Raw genomic sequence first — 20,943 nt, 5'->3', positions numbered from 1 at the left:
AATGAAAGGGGGGTAAATGGATAGAGGACAAAGACATAAAAGTGCGGGGCAGATAAAAGAGATGGATTGATGACTTGTGGGAGAAAAGGGGTAAAGAAAGTGTATGAATAAAACAAGGTGAAGTAGAAATGTGAAAGTATTTCAAAGCAGGCCTCTGAGACAAGTGGCCAGACATTGGTGAAAAGTTCCTTTATATGAGGTAAAAAAAAGAGTTGGATACTTTCATTGACAAATTAAGATGGAGACCAATGGCTACCCAGGGACGAATATTCTGTCTGGAAGATTTTCCAGGATCAATATTTTTTTATCCCAGATTGCTTTAGCAGAATGCATCAAGTAGTAAACGACCACGACCCTCTGTTTTCCTCCACTAATAGCTCTATATAGGGCTGCACTATAAATGCCAATGTAGTATTGATAGCATTATATGAGACTTGACATCGTCTTGTATAGCTGTTATTGTAAAATCAGTAAGCAGCCTGCAGGTTTCATCAGAAGATTCAAAAGATGCAATTCAGCGCTGTTGCATATTTTAATAATATTGAGTTTTAAATGAAATCCTCATTTGTTTATGAATCTATCAAATCATCATTGACTGTTAATTACTTTTATTTTACAAATGCGTAAATACTATGATATTGTAAATGATGTTAAACTGTGGTTTAATCTAAATCATTATAAATAACCTGATCAAGGTCTCATTAATGTCCCAGTGAGCCCTGAAGAGATTCTGAATTTCCCCTCGCGGGATTAATAAAGTATATCTTCTCTTCTCTAAAGCAACTTTATTAACAAGTTAGACGAATTTCGGCTTGTGTCCTTCATCAGGGTCCGATCCTCTGTTGTAACTACACAAAGACACTGTATCTCACTGTAGGTCACCAGTGACCATGGTCATTCATTTAACTGTTACAGCCGTTAGTGTTGATAAAAGAGAAACTCCGACAGCAACATGAGAAAGTTTGAGACCAGTTTGGCAAAAGTGGAACTAAAAGAATTGTTGAACGAGTAAATATTGTCGAGTCCTGAGACAATCTGCTGATTGCAAATCAGTTTAATAGTTTAATGCTGATTATCATTTGAAATCAAAATTGCTTGGTAGCCATACTACTTCTACTAATAGGCTACTGCTGCTGCTTATACAACTAATACTTCAATGTGAAAAGTCAACCAGAAATAGGCTATTTGTTCTGGTGTGTCTAAATTACACAGACAGATGTATGCTTGACATTTTTTTTACATTATTGTAAAATGTAAAACTTTGCATCCCCCGTATTTAAAGCAAGGTGTAAAAACCTTCAGTGATGAAGCCATTCATTTCAGCACCGTCATTGTTCATCTTGAGCGTCTTTATCAACTTCAGATAAGTAGAGAACGTAGCAGAAAAGAGAGGATGAAATATTTAAAAGAATGTGATAAAAGAAATATTTAAAATATGTCGAACATCTGTTTAAAGTGGAAAAGAAAAAAGTAGCAAAGTGGTGTCATAAAAAAAAGACAATAGAGGATTTCATAAGACAAAAAAAGGACAACGAGATGCAGAAACAATGAGCCAGAGAGAGAGAGAGAGAGTGAGAGAGAGCGAGAGAGAGAGAGAGAGAGAGAGAGAGAGACTTGAAATAAGTGAAGAGTTCATGTAGAACATTAAAAAGAGCAACAGAGACCTGAGTGTGGCCTTCTCACTCTGACAGAGACGGTCTCCAGAGCTCCTCCACTCCTTCTAATCTACCATGACAGTCACACATTACTCCTGATCCCGAGGGACAGGCGACCATACTGAATCAGACTAAACTTCCTGTCTTAACAGTGTCTGGATCATACAGCCTCCGAGGCACATTCACAACCTGAGAAGAACTAACAGGCTGAAATGTCAATTCTGTTATAACTGACAGAAGCTAAACTCACTGTGAGGTATACAGGATGTGGTATTGGATTTAAAAACAGGAGAGACTAAAAGGATGAAGCTGCAGTAATCTACTTTTTTATGATTTTAAATGCAACAAAGAAATCCCCAAGCGCACTGAATCTTCACGCACATTAAAGATTGAAGGAATAAATGGAGCTGACGCCGCAGATTGTTGAGCATCAGAACACTTCCTTTGTCATATGAATGACGCTCAGAAGTCAACAGTGACATAATGTGTTTAAATGTCAAGCATTCAGCAGCCGATGCTACGAAGCAGAGTCTACTTGTCCTACCTAAAGGAAAGGGAATACATGACGAGCCGGCAGCGAGAGGTAACTGGGAGTAAAGTGTGTAGGCGTTGGCAGACGGTCCATACACGCGATCCGTCATCCGCATGGTTTGTTTTTGTTAAGACAAAATTAAATCTGGACAAAATGTGGCAGCTCTTAGCGTTCTGACACTCGAATATACAGTACGGCTCGAGCAGACGGGCACTTGACTTGAAAGAAGACAGACGCAGATGAGTGAAGGATCGGGAAGGGAAAGCAGGAAAGAGAGAGAGAATGACAGGGGGATGGAGGAAGGTCATTCAGACTGGATTTTTCAGGTAACAGTAAGCAGATGCTAGAGAACACTGGAGTTTACATCTTTGACATTACACACGCACTTCCTGTCTTTTCTCCTCATGTGATTCTCTTTCATCCCCTCGGTCCTTTCCGTGTCTCGGACAGTGCCGCCAACATTTCAGCCGTCCGCATCTTGTTTCGATCACTTCTTCACAGCACCCACTTCAAGCAGCGAGTCAAATGTCAGCCTCATTGTACCTGTTTCGTGTTTAAAACCTTCTTGTACCATTGACACGTTCATGCACTGGCTGAGAGCTTACATATACACAGTAAAAACAGGTGCTCCTGGAGGCACTTGCTTTTTGTAAGGTCAGAGGGAGTCATTAACGAAAGCATGTTTCGATAAATCTAGACATCTGGTACAAGTCTATTCTTACAAAAAGGTGGAAGAAAGAATAAAGTCAGAAGAGGTTAAAAACCTTTTAGCTACACATCGAGTAAAAGGAGCAACTTCATTCTCTTTTCGAGTACAACTTGAGAGCTATGACCTCTTCAAAGCAGAGCAAACGCTCGACGAGGTCTCCGAGAGGCAGCAGGGTCAGGCACAGAAGTTAAAAAAGTCTGACTTGTCTTTATGGATGTATTAATCTAACTAATTAAGTTATTGGACGACAAAGTAAACTACTCTTTTTTTCTGAACAGATGAATAAAAGGTTGTTGCATAACTTTGCTGTGAAGTAAATTCTTGATAAAACAATTTGTGAAACTTTTCATAAAAGGTTCTCAAGTATTCTCCAGGAGATAATCAACTCACTTCAAACTAACGTTTTTTTAACTTCTTAATTTTCTGTCATGGTATTTGGGGATGTGGGCTTGTGAGGAAAGATTCTAAATGTCACATAGCCAGGTTGGGGCAGGTAACAAACCCATGTAGCTCCGAGGGTTTCACAGGGAACGGAGGATATCCATAGTCGAACCTGTTTCATCAGATTTAACTTTTTCTACACGCGTGGACATTCTTCCATCAAAACTTTGCAGTGATTTCTTGATGCACACATTGAGGAGATTAATTTTAGGTACGAGTGGTTTTCAGAACTGCTTTAGAAGTATGAATGAGGTGATATTTACACCAAGGTAGGCCATGAGGAATGAATTATTTGCAGAAAACAAACACATCGATGTTCGCAAAACGAGACGTTAACACCCACATACAGCTTGAAGGGAATGATCCTAGTGTTGGACTATGAGACAGGCAGTCAGCTGAGGCTCTAAGTCATCTATAAAGGCTCATACACGTTTAAATAGTAATAAGTACTTCCCCTTTCTTGAAAATGCACATCTAGCAGTGTGACTTCATCATACAGTGTTGACAGTAAAATAAATGAAAATGTTACTTACTGGACTTCAGGGCAGAGGAGTTGACTTCAATCTCTCCGCCCGCGATTGGTTGGAAGACGGAAAGCTCTGATTGGTAGATGTCCGGGCTGGGGGTGAGGTTAGTGTTAGCCACACCCCTCTGCTGGGCTTCCTGCTCCTCATACACCGCCATCAGCTACAGAGGGGGAAAAACAGACACAATACTGCTTGTTATTTTGTTTTATTTTCCTTTATTATGTTGACTTATGTGGAGTATATAGAAGTAAAACCTATCCTCACCCCTTGCTCATTTATTAGTTCATGTATTAGTCCATTTCCAACACTTGATTTGATCTGAGTGGAGCAGCAGGAACTATTCCAATACAGGGTACTCCACTCACAGATATTACAACTTTATATTATTCTCTCCAAGCCACTTCAATCCTCTTCATTTTCTTCTACTCACTTAGATCAAAAAGATGCAAAACTAACATTGACATTAAAGAATGTAATAAAAAATACTGACAAAGGGGATTGACGGTCATAAAAAAACACGAAAACGCGGACAAGTCAGACAAAATGATCAAAAGTCATATTTTGTAATGCTCCAGGAAATTGGATTGTGTTTAAGCAAAGGGCTTAAAAACAACTAAAAGACAATCCTGAGTGAAACAGTGCTCAAACGACGTCTTTCTCCAGTTCAGTGACATTGACAAAGACCAAAACAAGTGGTCACATTTCTTCAACTGACAGAAAAAAGAAAAAAGTCTGACAAATAGTTCTTCTCTTAGCCTTCGAAGTTCTGTTTTACCTTGTGGATGAGGACACTATAGAGGACGTCCAAGGAGCCCAGCATTCCTGCGACAGAGTGTGAGTCTACTGCTGACCCACGGACTCCATCGGTCTCGCCTTTACACGTGCGACAACCTGCTAGTGCTAACTGTGCTATGGAGCTGAATCCCTGTCTATTGAGTATAGCACTGAGTCTGCGTTTAGTTTAGCCTAACATGCCATAGAAGCTTGTCAACACAGTGTTCTAGGGGCCTCCATGTAAAAGCTGAAAGGACCAGTGCGAGTGTGTAGGTGTGCGTGTGTGTGTGTGTATCATTCTGTATGCGTGTTTCATGAGCATGCTGGCCAGGAGTAAAGAAAGGGGACTTTACCAGTAAAGCCAGAGGCTTCCTGCTACGCTCACTCAGACAGACAGGCACACACCAGGTGATCCATACTTTCAAATGTTCTCGTACATTTAAATTGTGATACAATTCATTCATCTAATATTGTTGAAATAATAGGGATGTTTGGCCTCTTGCAAAAAACTGTTCCTTCGACTTTAAGGCCAATAAAGCTTTGATTTGAATTGATGAACGTGCACACCAGAGCCCAAGTAAATGTGATGTTCCGGTTGTCTCCTGTGCACAAAAATTATGAACGCACAAATAAAATTTAAAAAAATTATAAAAACCATTGGCATAATGGAATTACAGCCAGTGTTTCTGTTTCAGGCTCATACTTTGAGTTTTGTTTATGGTTTTGGTCAATTATTAAATAAAGAAAACAAGAAAAGTGCTTGTTGTGCATTTTATTTAAATCACTTTTAAATAAAGACAAAAAAAAGATCTTTGGCATGAGTGTCAGAAAGACTTAAAATTGAGTGGATTTTCTTGCTTGACTAAAACAGTTAGTGTAGAACAAGACTTCTGGATAGTGAAAACATAGACATTAAGGGGAGGCAGAGATTCCTAAAACAGGACATCTGCAAGAATTACAAGAACAAAAATGGGAAGACAAATTCAACATAGCTTTGCTGAGTGTTTAAAAAAAAAGGAAAGACAGCAAGATGATAGGGGGACGACTTAGCCTCTGTTCTTTTCGACAGGAGACTCAAAGAGCTGCCAAACAAAATGACACCGCACTCTTGAGCGTGAGAGGGAGAGAGAGGAGCAAGACAGAGGTGAGACAGCTCGAAGAAAAAGAAAAGTGAAGAAGACAAAAAAGAAAGAAATGGCCACTGAGAGTGTATAATCATGATAATAATGAGGAGTTTGACAGATTGCCATACAGAAAAAAATCTTGAAGATGTCAGAGAATGAACAAAAAAAAGCAAACCTGAAACCTGAGATTTTCTGAAAGTGTCACTTTGTCGATGACGTGTCCATTTTCAGCTGACATCACTCACTCAAGCAGCTCCCCTTGATGTGTGCTCAGGGTTCAAAACCATTACCATACTGAAAGCACTGGAGACACAACATGTACTATTCACACAAATGTTTTCTAGTCTGTAAATGATCAGTGTTTTACTTTTTTGCCACAGAGCACAACGACTGCTGTGCAAACTTCTTGGTGCTATTCTACTTCTCGTCAGCTTCCTGACAACAACTGTGACTGGGAGATAAAGGCAGTAATAAACATGTGATTTTGTCTGTTTTTTTTTTTTTCTCGTTGCAGCTTACTGTCAAAACACAAATTGTACTTTGATCGTGTTTCTGACAACCTCAAGTAGAAATGCCTTTATCCTTCTGCGAGCCATGAGCTGGGGAAAAAAACAGATCCAAGTAAGAAATAAAGGTGTTTTGTTTTTTTCCTTGATTTGGATTTGGGAAGAATTACAAATCAGAGACTGACTATGTGTTTAATTGTGTTGAGTTGGGATTATTTTCCAAACGAAACAAAAAAAGTCTCTTATCAGGTTCATCCTATGAAGGTAATGATGGAGCTGTCTGAAGGTCTGGCTTAAGTCTCAAATCCCTTTGAATTCCTTTCATATTCATGGTTACTGGTCTAGTATTTACACAAGTTACCAAAGATGGGTCTCTTAATGTTGGTGGGTTTGAGTCTCAACCAAAAACTTGGATCAAACAATTTAAACCAATAAATCAATAGTTGTTTTTCGGTGTAGTTAATAAGTTCCACCTCTGAAAGTTGTGCATAATGAAGTGGTTAAATTTCAACATTTAACATGATTACAACCTTGTTAAAAAAAAATATATATAATACAGAATTAGAATAACTAGCTCTGTTTATTATTGTTAGACACTTAAATTATTTAAAAACCATCAGTTTAGATTTAATTAAGCTTAAGAGTGATTCACACGTGAGCATATTTAGGAGTTGATTGACAGGTGGACTGCTGAAGCTGAAGCTGTTTCCCAGAAGGCTTATGTGTAAGAAATCTGTTTCCTATCATCAATCACACAATTTGAGTTCAACTGCCCGGTGTTAAAACACACAGTACTGTTAGGCCTTCACCTCTTGAACATTGTGCATTAGTTGATAAACGAAGACATTGGTGACGTAAGAAGCCAAACAAAGTCAATAGACAAGGTACAGTAATATTACTTGATTTTGAACCCTCAGCTAGTGTCTTTAGCTCAGTGTTTGCAGACGTGTGATATACGTCTATTTGTTTTTTAAATGTCACATTTTCTCTCGTCCATGGCTTATTGGCTGCTATTGAGAGGAAAACCTAAAACATGGTAGTTGAGGGATGTTTGTAAGTTCCAAACTTCTAAAGCCAACTTGAATGTCGACCATAACAGAAAACTTTTTGGTGTCGGACGTTTTGATTTATTTATAAAAAAACTTGACACAACAATGACGCCGTTGACAAAACAACCTATTGTTACACTTCAATCTAGAAGGTCAAGCCCAGAATAGAGTTTCAAATTTTGCCACCGCCATCGTTGGGCTTCACAACATTTCTTTAAAAACTGTCAGTTGATGTCATAAAAACGGCATCCTTGTTTTATTCTGTCTATGGAAGTAACAGGATAGAAGGATTGGCCTGCATTACGCTGTAAACACTACATCGATTTTTCAAACCTTCTGGATAGTGATAAATATCTCTATGAGAAGCTATTTTTAAATTATTTGGAAATCTTCTAGCAATGTTGTAAATTGAAAAAAGTATGCTTGTGCATTATCTGTTTAGTTAATGCAATAAAAAAACATAAGATGCTGAAAGTGATCATATGTAAAGATGAGTGATGACTTGAATTTTGACCTGTGTTTCATAGAAAGAGAAAAGGAGCCTGTTTAAGTCATGTTCTTTTGTTTCTTGGCCTTCTCACTGGTTATACATAAACAGCCCTATGTGCACGCCATTCAGTGTAGAGCGCAACATCTCTGAACGTTTCTGTGTGTGTGTGTGCATGTGTAGGGGGGATGTTGGTGTAGAAGTGCAGAGTCGGTTCCTTTCCTTTGATTAAAATTAAAAGAGCACATGAATATGAGATAGGTCGATTAAAAGCAGTTCAGGATGGAAGTGCAGTATACGGCATTAGTATGCGCACAAATACACACCCACGTCCTTTTTCACATTCTACACTTTATAAATCCGGTCGATTAGGGTGTGATTGAGTAGTTTGAAGTGGATCGATAAAATGCAACAAATCAGCCAAATGCACGAGCATATACACAGCTCAGACCTGGCACGTGCACACTTTCCTTCATTTACACACACACACACACACACACACACAAAACAATCTTTAAAAATGCTCCACTGAGCTTTGATTTCCGCTCATGCCCACTTACTATAAAAACAATCCATGACATTACAGTGTGTATGCATGTGCATGTACTTAAGCATCCTGTGGAGTCAGCAATTTACTCAACGATGTCCACTCCATCAGCAGAGGCCTAACAACAAACTGAAGGGGAGAGGTGGCCACAGATGATGGCACCTGTCCATCAAGAGGAGTGATCGTGTGTGTGCGTGTGCGTGCGTGTAAGCAGGTTTGTGTGATGCCAGGACATTATGTGACACACAGACACATTTGTAGGCAGCTTATGCACCGCTCAGCTGGTTTGGAGTGGATACATTAGCGGATTTAGAGACGTGAGGTTGTGTACAAAAATAACAGTGTGTGTTCCTCACCCTGAAAATATGCTAATGCACCGCCACGGTGCTATTTCAGCTTTTGAGTGTTGCTTTTACATTTTGAGGGGAGTGTTATTTCTGAACTCCAAATACAACAACACGTTTTCGGGAAAAAAATAAATAAAAATAAATAAATGTTCTTCCAGTTTCAAAATCACAAAGGTGTTATGATGCAACTGTTCCTGTAAAGGCTGAGACCAGACAAGTTTACTCTGTGACACAAACTCACATGATGGCAGTGGAAAGACAGACAGCACCACCTAGCTCTACAGATCTGAAGCTGCATCTGAAGTGCCCACACGCCCAACCACAACTGGCCCTCACTGTCGCTTATTCTGGCATCCAGGTGTTTCCCGAACAAACAAAACAACAGTCAGAGAAGCAGAGTGGAGAACAACAACAACAAAAAAGCCTTGATTACTTTGTCAACTGTCTGTCTCACTCCAGTCAAAGGAAGACAATTTGGAAAAAGTCATGACTCAGTGCTGATTTTGTTGATGCAGAATCTATTTAACTCCGAATCCAGTGTGTTTCTGAACTCTGCCCTGCACTCTGCAACCCGATGAGAGGCTTTTTATCCAAATGACGTCATTCCCCCTTGTTGCCTTTTAAATGTACGGTCATCCTAAAGTATATATTAAAAAAAAGCATTTTTATGGCTCATGACATCATTTTTGATTCAGCTCTTTGTGGTTCACCCATTAAAGAAGTCACTGCAGTGCTGGCAGATAAGGTCACCTGTGAAGCACTCTGTGCAGCGAGCATGAGAAATCATTTTTAAAAAGCTTTGCAGATTTTAGTGGATGCCCATAAAAATAATTGTGCAGATCACAAAGAGAATTTGAATGGGCCCTGAGGCAGGTGAGCTCTTCTATGTTGGGCTGTGTACACATCGGCCTTTTCATCCTTCATCAGCACATATTCCTGCTTAGCCCCGTTTTCCCCTCTGGCTTTTCTTTACCTCCTCTCTATCGCTTCTCTTATTTACCCCAGATTCTCTCCCTCTTTCCTCTTCTCCCTGCTTTATACTTTTGCTTCACCCCTCCCCCTTTTTGTTTTTCACCCCCCCTAATGCTTGCGTTGTCCGTGTCTCTCCCATGAGTTGTGGTGGTTTCTTACAAATCAGCTGGTGTAAATCATCATGTTCCAGCACTTTGCTCCTTTGGATGCACCCACAAAGCAACAGAAAGCTTATCGATTAACACATGAATGTGATACGCCTGCGCTCACTCTCTCTTAAATCTCCCTGTTTTATCCTTCCTCGTAGACATTTCTCCTTGTTCTCTCGTTCTCTCTTTTATTTTCTTGTGCCCATGCACACGCACTAAAAAAAGTCACACATATATTTTTTTGAAGTTTGGACCTGGAAGGCTTGACATACAAACTCTCAGAGCATTCACATACACACTGAAAAAAACAAAAACAAACGCACTCTGACTGTGACCTCTGTGCCACAATCGACTCATCGCCATGGTAATCGATAATCAGGATGGTGTTGTCTCGGTATGGAGAATATGGATGAATGAAATTCACCTGCTCAGCAGTTTAAAGTGTCGGTGCAGGATTGTGTGTGTGTGTGTGTGTGTGTGTGTGTGTGTGTGTGTGTGTGTGTGTGTGTGTGTGTGTGTGTGTGTGTGTGTGTGTGTGTGTGTGTGTGTGTGTGTGTGTGTGTGTGTGTACTCTCTATTGATCACCTGTCATCTTACCTTTCAGTAAAGCATGAGAAATCCAGACAGGACAGAAGGGAAGAAAGAGATTAATGGCCGACAGAGATAGTGGGAGGATTCAGAAACACAGACATTAAAGGACAGAGGCAGAGACTGTTTCACAAAGAGAGGAAGGAGCACGTTTTTTTTTTTTTTTTTAGTTCAAAATGAAACACATTTTATAGACATTACGAGAAAGGGAAAGTACAAAGAATGTTGACTGTCAAAATGTTTTCATCCCCCTCAGCAGCAGCCAAACAACTGTTCAGTGACTGTGTGTCTGTAGACATGTCAGACTACAGTCTCTGTCAAACAGCTTCTGTTTGCTTCACCAGGTACATATTCTGTCTGTGTGCCTGTAACTGTATTATTGTGCATGTGATTGTGTTCCCCTTCAAAAGTATGCGTCTATGTATGCTTGTCAATGAGGAAAGACAGTCTGTGTGTACATGTGTTACCACTGCCTCCCTGAGGCTGTGTGTGGACCACACTTGGCCATATGGAACAGCATTATGGATGCACACAGATGGACACATTCTGTGTTGGCCATATTCTCTGTGAACCAGTAATAGTAGTCTCAAAGACAGCACCGATAAAGTGGAGGAGTCTGTTAACCAAAATACATTAAAAAAAAGCTTCATCCACTGAGAAAGTAGGAGTAAACGTGTATTAAAGGGGACATATTATAAACACTTTTACAGTGTTTTTGAACATATATTTGGGTAACCTGAGTGTCTATCAACCCTCACAATATGAAATCAAGCCTTTGTTTTTGGTCTGTGTAAGTCTTAAAACACAGAGTAAAATGCTCAGTTTCAAATTTTCTCAACTTGTGACATCCCAAGGGGGACTTCTCCTCCCCACCTCTGTTTTCACCACCCATAGACTCCAACCCCAGCCAGCAGCAAAACTTCTGTGCAGGTCTGCCATATTTACTCTCACAGATAAAGGAGTGATGTCTACTGGGCCACTGAGGAGGGCTCATTACATTTAAAGAGACGCACACACTAAAACAGAGCGTTCAGAGAGAGCTGGTTTCTACAGGGTCACAAACCTCCTCTGGTGCTTGATTCATGATAGGTTTTGATCAAAGCGCAGCACAGATGTTTCACTTAGGGGGACTGTTTGAAACTATGGAAAAGGGGGATCATTTGGAATTTAGAATGATTCTCTTATGCTCATGAAATAATTCACAAGTGATGGACAGCATATCTTGGATAATTCGCACATGATTGTGTAGTGAAGTTGAATTTTAAATCCATTTATATTTTCAAAAGACATTTGACAAATTACCAGAGTAGTCATTTCTATCCAACAGGAATATTAGGGCAGAGAATTTATATGGTATTAAACTCAAGTATTAGGGGTGGATGTGACTATCAAGTCCTTTCACAGTCTCTGTCGTCTCAGTCTGTGAGCGCACTGAATGCACATACAGCAGGAGCAGACAGAGATACAGAACATGTCTAATAATGAACAGGCTGATTATATGAAGGGTCTAATGTTGTCAAAGCTAAATCAAGAGAGAACTTGTTTTGTGGGAAAATACTTTATTATTCTCTGATGGGTTTTAGTTTTTAGTCTGTAATGGTCATGCAGTGGGGGGATCAGAGAGCAGGTGGCTCTAGGAACTACTTATTTAATAAATAAAGGCAAGCAAATATATATTTTAAATTTCTCAAATTCCTGATCTGATAAAATTACTGAATCTATGACTTCAATCTGTGATTGATTCAACAGAACATAATGCTTTCTCAATTAAATGTATGGTAACAGATGTGTAGGTGACACAAAAACACTATTTGTAATTTCAGCCATTAAAACATGTTTGGTCTGTATTTTTCATGGACCTGCCACCTTGACCAGTAAATCAAAAGTTAATTTGAGACCGTGTCAGTAATATGATGAATGTCAGCAGCTGTAGAGCAGAGGTGGTTGGTTGGAAAAGTAGCTGCAAAGACTAAGCAGGTTTGTAGGGACGACCCGAGACGAGTTAAAAACCTTAATGAAGGAAAAGTATGATTTATTCGATTACTTGATTAATGGATCTGGATATGTGATAGAATACTCGATTACTAAAATATTCGATAGCTGCAGCTCTAATTTAAATGTTATCCCAACATTTATTAAAAACCAAAGCGGCCTCATGTTGCATGATTTTCCATGAGCCAACTAAAGGTATCCTATTCATGACTTTCTTTACACAAAGTGACATTGTCAAGTTGAAACACTGAGGTACTTTTTGTGAACAACTACACTAATGTTCTGAGATCACTTTTTAAATCGATGTTTATGTGCTGCATTACTCAAAACAACATCAAGGTTTGGTCTGCTCACACTTCCCCTGGAAAATCATTTATCCAGCTTTGGTTTCCTTCCTCCACTCGTTTCTTTCCAGCTTCTTATCTCATTCAACTGGCTCTCAACATAACAATGGATGTCTGAGTGACTTCTGAACAAGGATTTGCGTGTCTGTCAGATGTGACTGATTAGGCCTCTCTCTCTCTCTCTCTCTCTCTCTCTCTCTCTCTCTCTCTCTCTCTCTCTCTCTCTCTCTCTCTCTCTCTCTGCAAGTGTTGTGGTGGTGATTACTGCAGGATTAACATGTCAAAGTGCAAAGCAATAAGAACCGTCAGCTGACTTCCCAAAACCTGGATCAACGCTCCACAAACATTTACCAGATTTAAGAGTATAGATTTTGTCATACAAACTAATTTACATATATAAAACAAACATATTTACATTGATCCTGAACAGGACTGTTGATAAATTTACTTTGGATTTTATGCAGTGCACCTTTTGAAAACTTTGGAAACCTCAAAAAAAACCTTAGCGATGGTTAGAGTTCTGTTCTGTAGGATTGCCAATTTAACCATTCATGTCTCTAATCTGTAATGCTTTTGGGGATTATGGGGTTAACTGTTGAAGGGCTTTCTTCTGACCCTCAGATACCTTATCTTCTTCACAGCTGAGGGAAAGCAATCAATCGTATATCACTTTCAACCAACAAGAATAATAAAACAAAAACATTTTACAATCTCAAAGAAAACCTCCAATAAATACTGAGAATGGAGACTAAGGATAAAATGATACACCGCACCGACGTCAAAAAGGAAACTCTCTAAAGTCAAGTCTTAGACTTCTAAACAGGATCAACTCTTGTAAAGCTAAACCAAATTTAATATCGTTCAGTATTTATATAGTATACCTGTTTGTGTCAAATCAAATCAAATCAAAATAAACTTTATTTATCCGTTAGGAACTTCGTTGCACACATTAAAATTCTGATGGTTATGAAGTCCCTAATAAATAGCTTAAGAAAAAGAAAACAATAATAGATTAAAAGCAGTGGTAGAGTAAGAACAATAGGTCAAAAAAGTGATCAGAAAGTGATCACAGTCACAGTCATCCATTTAACAGGTGGATGGAGGTGGGGAGGAAGCTGGAGCTGGCCCTCTTTGTCCTCAGTGGGAGCGCCCTGTACCTGCGCCCTGAAGGCAGCAGAGTGTAGTGAGGGTGCAGGGTGTGTGAAGGGTCAGTGGAGATCTGGGTGCCTCTGCTCAGGACTCTGGTGTTGTAGATGTTAGTGAGTGACTGCTGTTCCTGACCAATGATTTTACTGCTTATTTTGATGATTTTACGAAGAGTGTTGCGGTGAGTGAGAGTGAGAGTCAGTGTGTGTGTGGTTAGAAGGATTCGAACAGTTTTGTTTTGCAGAGATCTATTTCCTTTAACATAGAGTTATCATACAAAAGACCACATTTGGTCATGTGCTTACATACCAACAGGTTTCGGTCATTTAGAGTAGACACAGCCCTGATGATACTCTCCTTTATTAATTATGCTAGTTGTCAATATTGAGTCTCCAGGGTGGATGACTGACAACATGAAGGGGGTGGTGACTACATCTGAAGCAAGTGGAAATGTTTTCTAAAAGATCTGAATGTTTCTGGAAGAGGACAGAGGGATAATAAATGAAGAGGTGAGGAGTTATAAGATGTGTAAGTGACACCACATTGCAAAGAATAGATATTAAAAGCTGTAATTTCCCTTTTTACAGCGGGTTTTATTCTTGAGTTCATCTGATTTTGGGATCAACCATCATATAACTGCCCTGCTAAAAATCTCTCAATCCTCATTGTCATAGTGATCATTTGGATCGTATCACATTGTGTTGTCTTTCAATACACATCTGCTCAATATCTTCGACTTAATAGATGAAGATAACAATGGTCTCAATAGTAATGAGGATGATGTTTAATAATGTTGTATTGACATTCGATATGACAGATGTTGATGGTATGGCGATGGTTTTATTCAATATGGATTGCTTTTAAGATGGTTTTTCGTCAGTCTTGTGCTTTGCCTCTGTGCGAGTTCCATGTTTTCACTGAAATGTGTTTCCATTTCTGTTCTATGCGATTCTGATCCTTTCATTTGGGAGTGCACAACAACAGTTGGGTTTGACTTTAGCTGTACATTTCAAGTAGAAAGACTCTTAAAAGCTGCCCTTTACTAGAGCAACTATCAGTGCTAAAGTTGTTCAATGACCAAGTTGCTGCAAACAATTCTGAAGCAGAGCTGAAGTTAGCCGAGCTGCAATTCAATTTCCTTCTCTCTCGCGTCCTTCAATCAAACTGTCTTATTTCCAGCTCCTCAAGGTGAGAATCAGAAATGATGAGACGCCTACTCAGTGAGCTGATGATCTAGGTATGTTTGTGTGTGTGTGTGTGTGTGTGTGTGTGTGTGTGTGTGTGTGTGTGTGTGTGTGTGTGTGTGTGTGTGTGTGTGTGTGTTGGGTTAAGGCAATTAAATGAGCCTGTTATCATCACTCACACACATTTAGAGACAGGTTCACTCTTTCTTAAAGCTCTCACCGCCCGGCGCATTACTCCGTCAATGTATGTAAATCTTTCTGCTAACGTCTCGTTGCTTTGTGTGTGTGCATGCGTGTGTGCGTGTGTGATGGATTTACAATGTAAATCTCTCCTGAAAAACACTCACATCGAACATTTAAGGGCTTGCACACACACACTGCAGTTTTTGTGAAAGGTCGACATGGGAGGTGGTCCTTCTAACATCTCTATGATTGAGGTGAGCACTAAAGCTCACAGCTAACAGAGTGATTACATTAGTCCAAGCTAAAAGATTGCATCTTATATTCTCCAGAGTATGAATTAAATCCACTTTGACACTTAATGATGTGTCCTTTAATGCACAATCCTCCTTAATACAGACTACATGCTGCCAAAACACAGCAACAAAACCCAAAGATTCAGATCAGCCTTCAATCACTGAGGTAGATTTAAAAGCATTTTCTTCAGACAGTCGAAAGCTTGCTAGAGCAATGTGCACAATACCTTCAAAGTCTTTACCAGCTATGACGAGAGGCTTTAAAGTCATTAGATCAAGCAGCAAATGATGCTGTCCCAGTGTAACCATAATGAAGTACAGAATGAGACAGGCAGGTCTGCAGCTGTTCATGTCAGTGCTAGAAAAGCAGCCATGTTAATCTGCAAGGTGTCGTAATGTTACCTGATGTGACTCCTCTCATCAACAAGAACAAGATCATCATTTGGATTGAATCCATGGCATCTGATCTTTCATTTCAACAGCGTCTCCTCTTTCTGCCAGGCTCTAACTTTGATGGGGGGGGGGGGGGGGGGGGTCAGACCTGGAGCTGGGACCAGAAGCTGCAGAACCTTCAGCTCCTGCGTGCAGAGCTGCAGCCTCTGCAGGTGTGGGGCCTTGTTACTTAATGACTTCAGATGAGAAGTCATCAGTTTATCTTTAACCAGATAGCTTTTTGATTTGGTGACATTCAAATGTTGTTATAAGAACCAAAGAAGAAGATCAGTATCCACAAGATTTATTAAAAGAACCCCCCCCCCCCCCCCCCCCCCCCCCCCGATTACATAAAGTGTTTCAGATTCTGATTTAACCAGGGTTATTTTTTCCCCGTGTACACTTTTGTTGTGATTTTTTTTTAGCAGATCTTCGAAATTAAGGTCAAGGCGGAGATGTGGTGTGCCTTGCTCAAGACATTTTAAATACCCTAAAAAATGTCTAATACGCTTTTAGGAACGCTTCATTATCAATCCAAACACAAAGCCTCTTATCTTAATCCCTGAAAATGTGATTAGGTCTTTCTCTCTCCTCAGTTTATAAGGAGTTACAAATGCAAAAACTCCTAAAACGTTTGTGTTTTCCTTTAAATGTCTATATGAGCTGTTTTTCCCCGTACATGTCTGTCCACACATTCAGACTAACATACAGTCTGATGAAAGACCTGCTCTTGGTTATTTGGTCATTTAGTCCGTCTCTCCCTATCCCACCCCCCACTGAGGCCCTTTATTAGGATAATTCATCAGCACGATGAATCCATGAGGAGGTGGACTTCATAACCACAACGATTAGCAGCGCGCCTCTCACACAGGCGGCACCCAGGTGCAACTGTTTTCTTAATTAAGAGCCGAGGTCCACCAAGACTACAGGCTGCATCGTTCATTATGATCACGATCAACCCCGTTTGCTTTCAAGCCTCTCAGCCTCTCTCTTCGTCTCCATTCAATCACTCTGTTAACCCTTTCAACACCACTTTGAATCAATCTTTCACACCCCGCTGATTTGGCTGCCTCATGCTGTCACCTCGTGCTCGTCTCGCACACTGCCACCATTAACCCCGCATTTGTCTTTATCTCGCCATCTCTTCCACAATTCTTTAATTACCAGCCTCCCTCTGACTCTCCTTTTATTCAGTGTAGCAATTAACCCCTTTCTCTCTTGCACCCTCACACTTCTCCTCTTTTCATATAATCTAACAAATTGCACCTATCTGTCTTGTTCTCGCTCTTCTAATGCTCTCATTCCCACAGCCTCTCTCTCCTGCTCTCTGTGTTTCTGCCTCATTCTCCTTCTTCTCCCTCTTGCAGACCCCCATTACTCAATTAACCCCCCTGGTTGCCGGCTAAGGGTCAACATATGTATCAGGTCTGGATCACGTCTGTATGTGCCTTTGACAAATGAAGAGTCTGCATGTACACACACACACACACGCCCACATGCACAATAATGTGCACACAAAGGTGTGACTCCAAAAGGATTGGATGCATTAGAGGAAAGGGTGGAAGAAAAAAAAAAGGAGGCATACAAGGGAAAGGAAGGAGGACGCAGACAGATAAAGTTAAAGACATTACTTAGTTCTGGTAATGGAGAGAGGACAGACAGGTCGTCAGACAAAAAGCAAACATCGAGTAAGGAGGGAAAAAAAAGGGGATAAATGCTGGAAAGAGGAAGATTTGAGGAGAAGGGAAGGGACGAGGGGTGAAGGTGAGAGGAAGCATTTAGGTGAGATTCTCACAGCTGTCTCCTCTTTATAATGATCTATCTCCCTACGTCACATGAACCGAGCCTGAATGACCTTTAGGAGGGAAGCCTTCATTTTGAAGAGAATAGAGCCCCATGTATCTTTAAACATCTGTGCAATTTAATGCTGGAGACTTTATGCAGATGACTACTCTTTGCAGGGTTATTTTGTGTTTTTGTGAGACTGACTGAGCTTCTTGTTGCTCTATTTGGCATTCTACTAAGTTAAAACGCTAGCTTTAGCACTTAGCAGAGAATGACTGATTAGCCCAAAACAATATACAGTATAATATGTTTTAATACATTAAATAAAACATTTTGGAAGTTCTTTATCTGTTTTAAATCTTTGAAATATCTAGATTTTTTTTTTCCCCCACAGCAACTTGAAGGTTTTTTATAGTCAATTTCCATCCATAAAGGAGGAAGAGAGTTTAACACGGCTGCAGAAAGCAGGAGCAGTTGTAATGTTTGTGTACATATTTCAGCTTGGGTTTGCATTGGTCTCTATAGAGAAGAAAAGTGATGACGTGTTTTCGAACCAACCTGAAAGTAGCTTTGCCATGAGTTTGAACACGTCAAATTGCAGGTACATGGTAAATGGACTTGAACTTATATCACTCTTTTCTAGTCTTCTGACTACTCAATGCGCCTTTACACCACATGTCAGATCTACACATTCACACACTGATGGCAGAGGTTACTCTGTATATTGACCATCAGAATCATCAGAACTAACTCATCCCATTCATCGCGTTCATACACTCCTGACTCAGCAGAGAGAGCACTTTGGGGTTGTGACACATCGGACAAGTTGCTCGCAGGAGCTGGGGATAGAACCCTCAACCTTCCAACTGAGCCACAGTCGAACTGCAGGTGATTTGCTGTGAAGGCTTTCAGGGGGGTTCAAGTGTCAATCAAGGAGTCTCAGACCCCCCCCTGTATTTTGCACAATGCCTTTAACACTGCTGATAACATTTTAGTCATCGGTTAAAATACTGCATGTAGAAAAAATAAATGGACTGCACAGACGTATTTTCTGGTCTTCAGACTGCTCAATGAGCTTTACAGGATGTTTCCTGTTCACACGTTCACTCACACATTCGTGCACTGTTGGCTCTAAGAGCAGTTCGGGGTTTAGTGTCTTGTCCAAAGACACTTTGACATGTAGGCTGTTGAAGATTAGGATCGGTATTTAGTTTAGGAGACGACTTGCTCCTCCACTGAGCTCCGGTAGCCAATGTTTATGTGCTTTCTCCTTCGCATTAGTTACTTTATGACATGCCAATTCAAAAACTGTTTAATTAAAACTGTATCAGCCATGTTAACAAGACGAGTGTTCGTCCAAGCTTTCAGGGAAATAAACTGATCTGTTAATATGCGCGCCTTTGTGTGTGTGTGTGTGTGTGTGTGTGTGTGTGTGTGTGTGTGTGTGTGTGTGTGTGTGTGTGTGTGTGTGTGTGTGTGTGTTCATATAAAAAGGATGCACACACCCACAGACACAATGACAAGAATGTGTGCATTTAGCAGATGGCTGGTGGTTAAGAGGGTGTGAATGATAAAATCTCCCCACTATTCCCTCGCCTTGTCCATTATTCCACTCCACTGCTTTTGAAGAGTGTGAGGCTGTGTAGGTGTGTGTGTGTGTGTGTGTGTGTGTGTGTGTGTGTGTGTGTGTGTGTGTGTGTGTGTGAGTGTGTGTGTGTGCGTGTGTGTGTGTGTGTGTGTGTAAACCCAAGTACATCTGTGTACATTTTCATCTCCACACTTTTGTGTCTAAGTGAAGCAATCTACTGCCATCAATTGTGTCGTAAATGAACAATATTAAAATGAAACCATTAAATGACAACATAAAAACAGCCATTTAATTTGGTGTTGCTCGATTGTGGTTTTATTGTTGGTACCCATCATGTGTGACAGGTTGTAAGCAATCAAACTAATGGAATATTAGCAACCTATTCAAAATGTGACAACAGTTATGTGAGTGAAGAACCACCGAGTCGTCTGTGTGTGTGACCAAGTGTAACATGACACGTCTGTTACATGTGAAGCTTCGTGGCATTAAAGATTTGGTAGGAGGTCATTGTGTTCTTGATGACTGATTTGTTTGTCTGTAAGAGAGAACAAAACAGATGGAGGTGGGGGAGCAGCAGCATTATAACAGATGATCCACTGGAATCACATTGATAGACGGCTCATTCAACACACCAATAAACAATACAAACCTGCAGTCTGTGTGACCTGTAACCCCCCCCCCTCACCACCAAACCAGCTTCAGATCTGTATTTGTTTCCAGTATCTTAGGAGGGTCTTTTTTTTCTCTCAAACTAGAGTTATAACTGACTGGATGAGAAGAACGCATTATTGGGATGTTTGAAGGCCAAGTCAACAAAACGTGTAATCAGCAGGTCGGACATCAGTGCTCTTCACCATCGCTGTAAGTGGAGTTTAATTTTTATTTACAATTATTTCCCATCTCAAAAGTCTGGTTCCAACAATGTAGTATTGCCACAAATAGGATCACTCTTTAAAACAACATCTCAATCAGGAAGATCTCCTGTATCTTCTTTGTGGTTTAATCAGTCTCTGCCAAACTGCTCCTCAGACTGGAGCATGTTGAGAAGATGGGGAGAAAAATGTTGATGGTCTGCAGTTTAGCCAGCATTGTGGTCTAAACGACCTCATCCAGTCTGACATACTGCAGGCTAAAAACATTTTTAGCTGAAGAGTTTTAAAATACATTAAGGATGGGTTCAGACTCGGGACCTGATGCCGGATCACAGCAGGCTTGATCCCAAAGTCTGGTGAATTTGATCAGAATACAAACACAAATCTGACTACTGGTACTGTGCCCATACGTGTCCGCTTGAAGAGGTGGTCTCCAGCAAGTTTCACGACGACTTGAGTACAGTCTGCGTGAACAAGTCCATGCTCAAACAGGGAAGTGGCCGCTATATGAAGTAATTCTAATCGACTCCTGACACTTCAAAAACCGTCATATACGCGCAGCACAGGCCTGTTTCGTCCTCTGAGCTGCATGGTGGATGTGGAAGTAGCCAGACGTCGTTTTTGGCGTCTCAGAAATATCTAAAACGTCCACAGTTAGCAGATGAACTTAGCCTCTGGGTGACTGCTATAGTTGCTTTTTCATCTGCATTTGGCAGA

At 40.4% G+C, this 20,943-nt stretch overlaps 1 protein-coding gene across 3 annotated transcripts in view; it reads right to left on the bottom strand.

Annotated features, from left to right (window-relative positions):
• Window positions 1-20,943, bottom strand: part of LOC306832593 (partitioning defective 3 homolog B-like) — a 201,422-nt gene that overhangs the window by 155,260 nt on the left and 25,219 nt on the right. For all 3 annotated transcript variants that reach the window (XM_079357396.1, XM_079357397.1, XM_079357398.1), the window contains exon 3: window positions 3,871-4,024. In XM_079357396.1, coding sequence (XP_079213522.1) covers window positions 3,871-4,024 — 154 coding nt within the window. The remainder of the gene's footprint in view (window positions 1-3,870; window positions 4,025-20,943) is intronic.

This window comes from Symphodus melops, assembly GCF_947650265.1.
Source record: "Symphodus melops genome assembly, chromosome: 12".
In the NCBI taxonomy this organism is placed as follows: Eukaryota; Metazoa; Chordata; class Actinopteri; order Labriformes; family Labridae; genus Symphodus; species Symphodus melops.
This window is presented reverse-complemented; position numbering and strand designations above follow the sequence as displayed.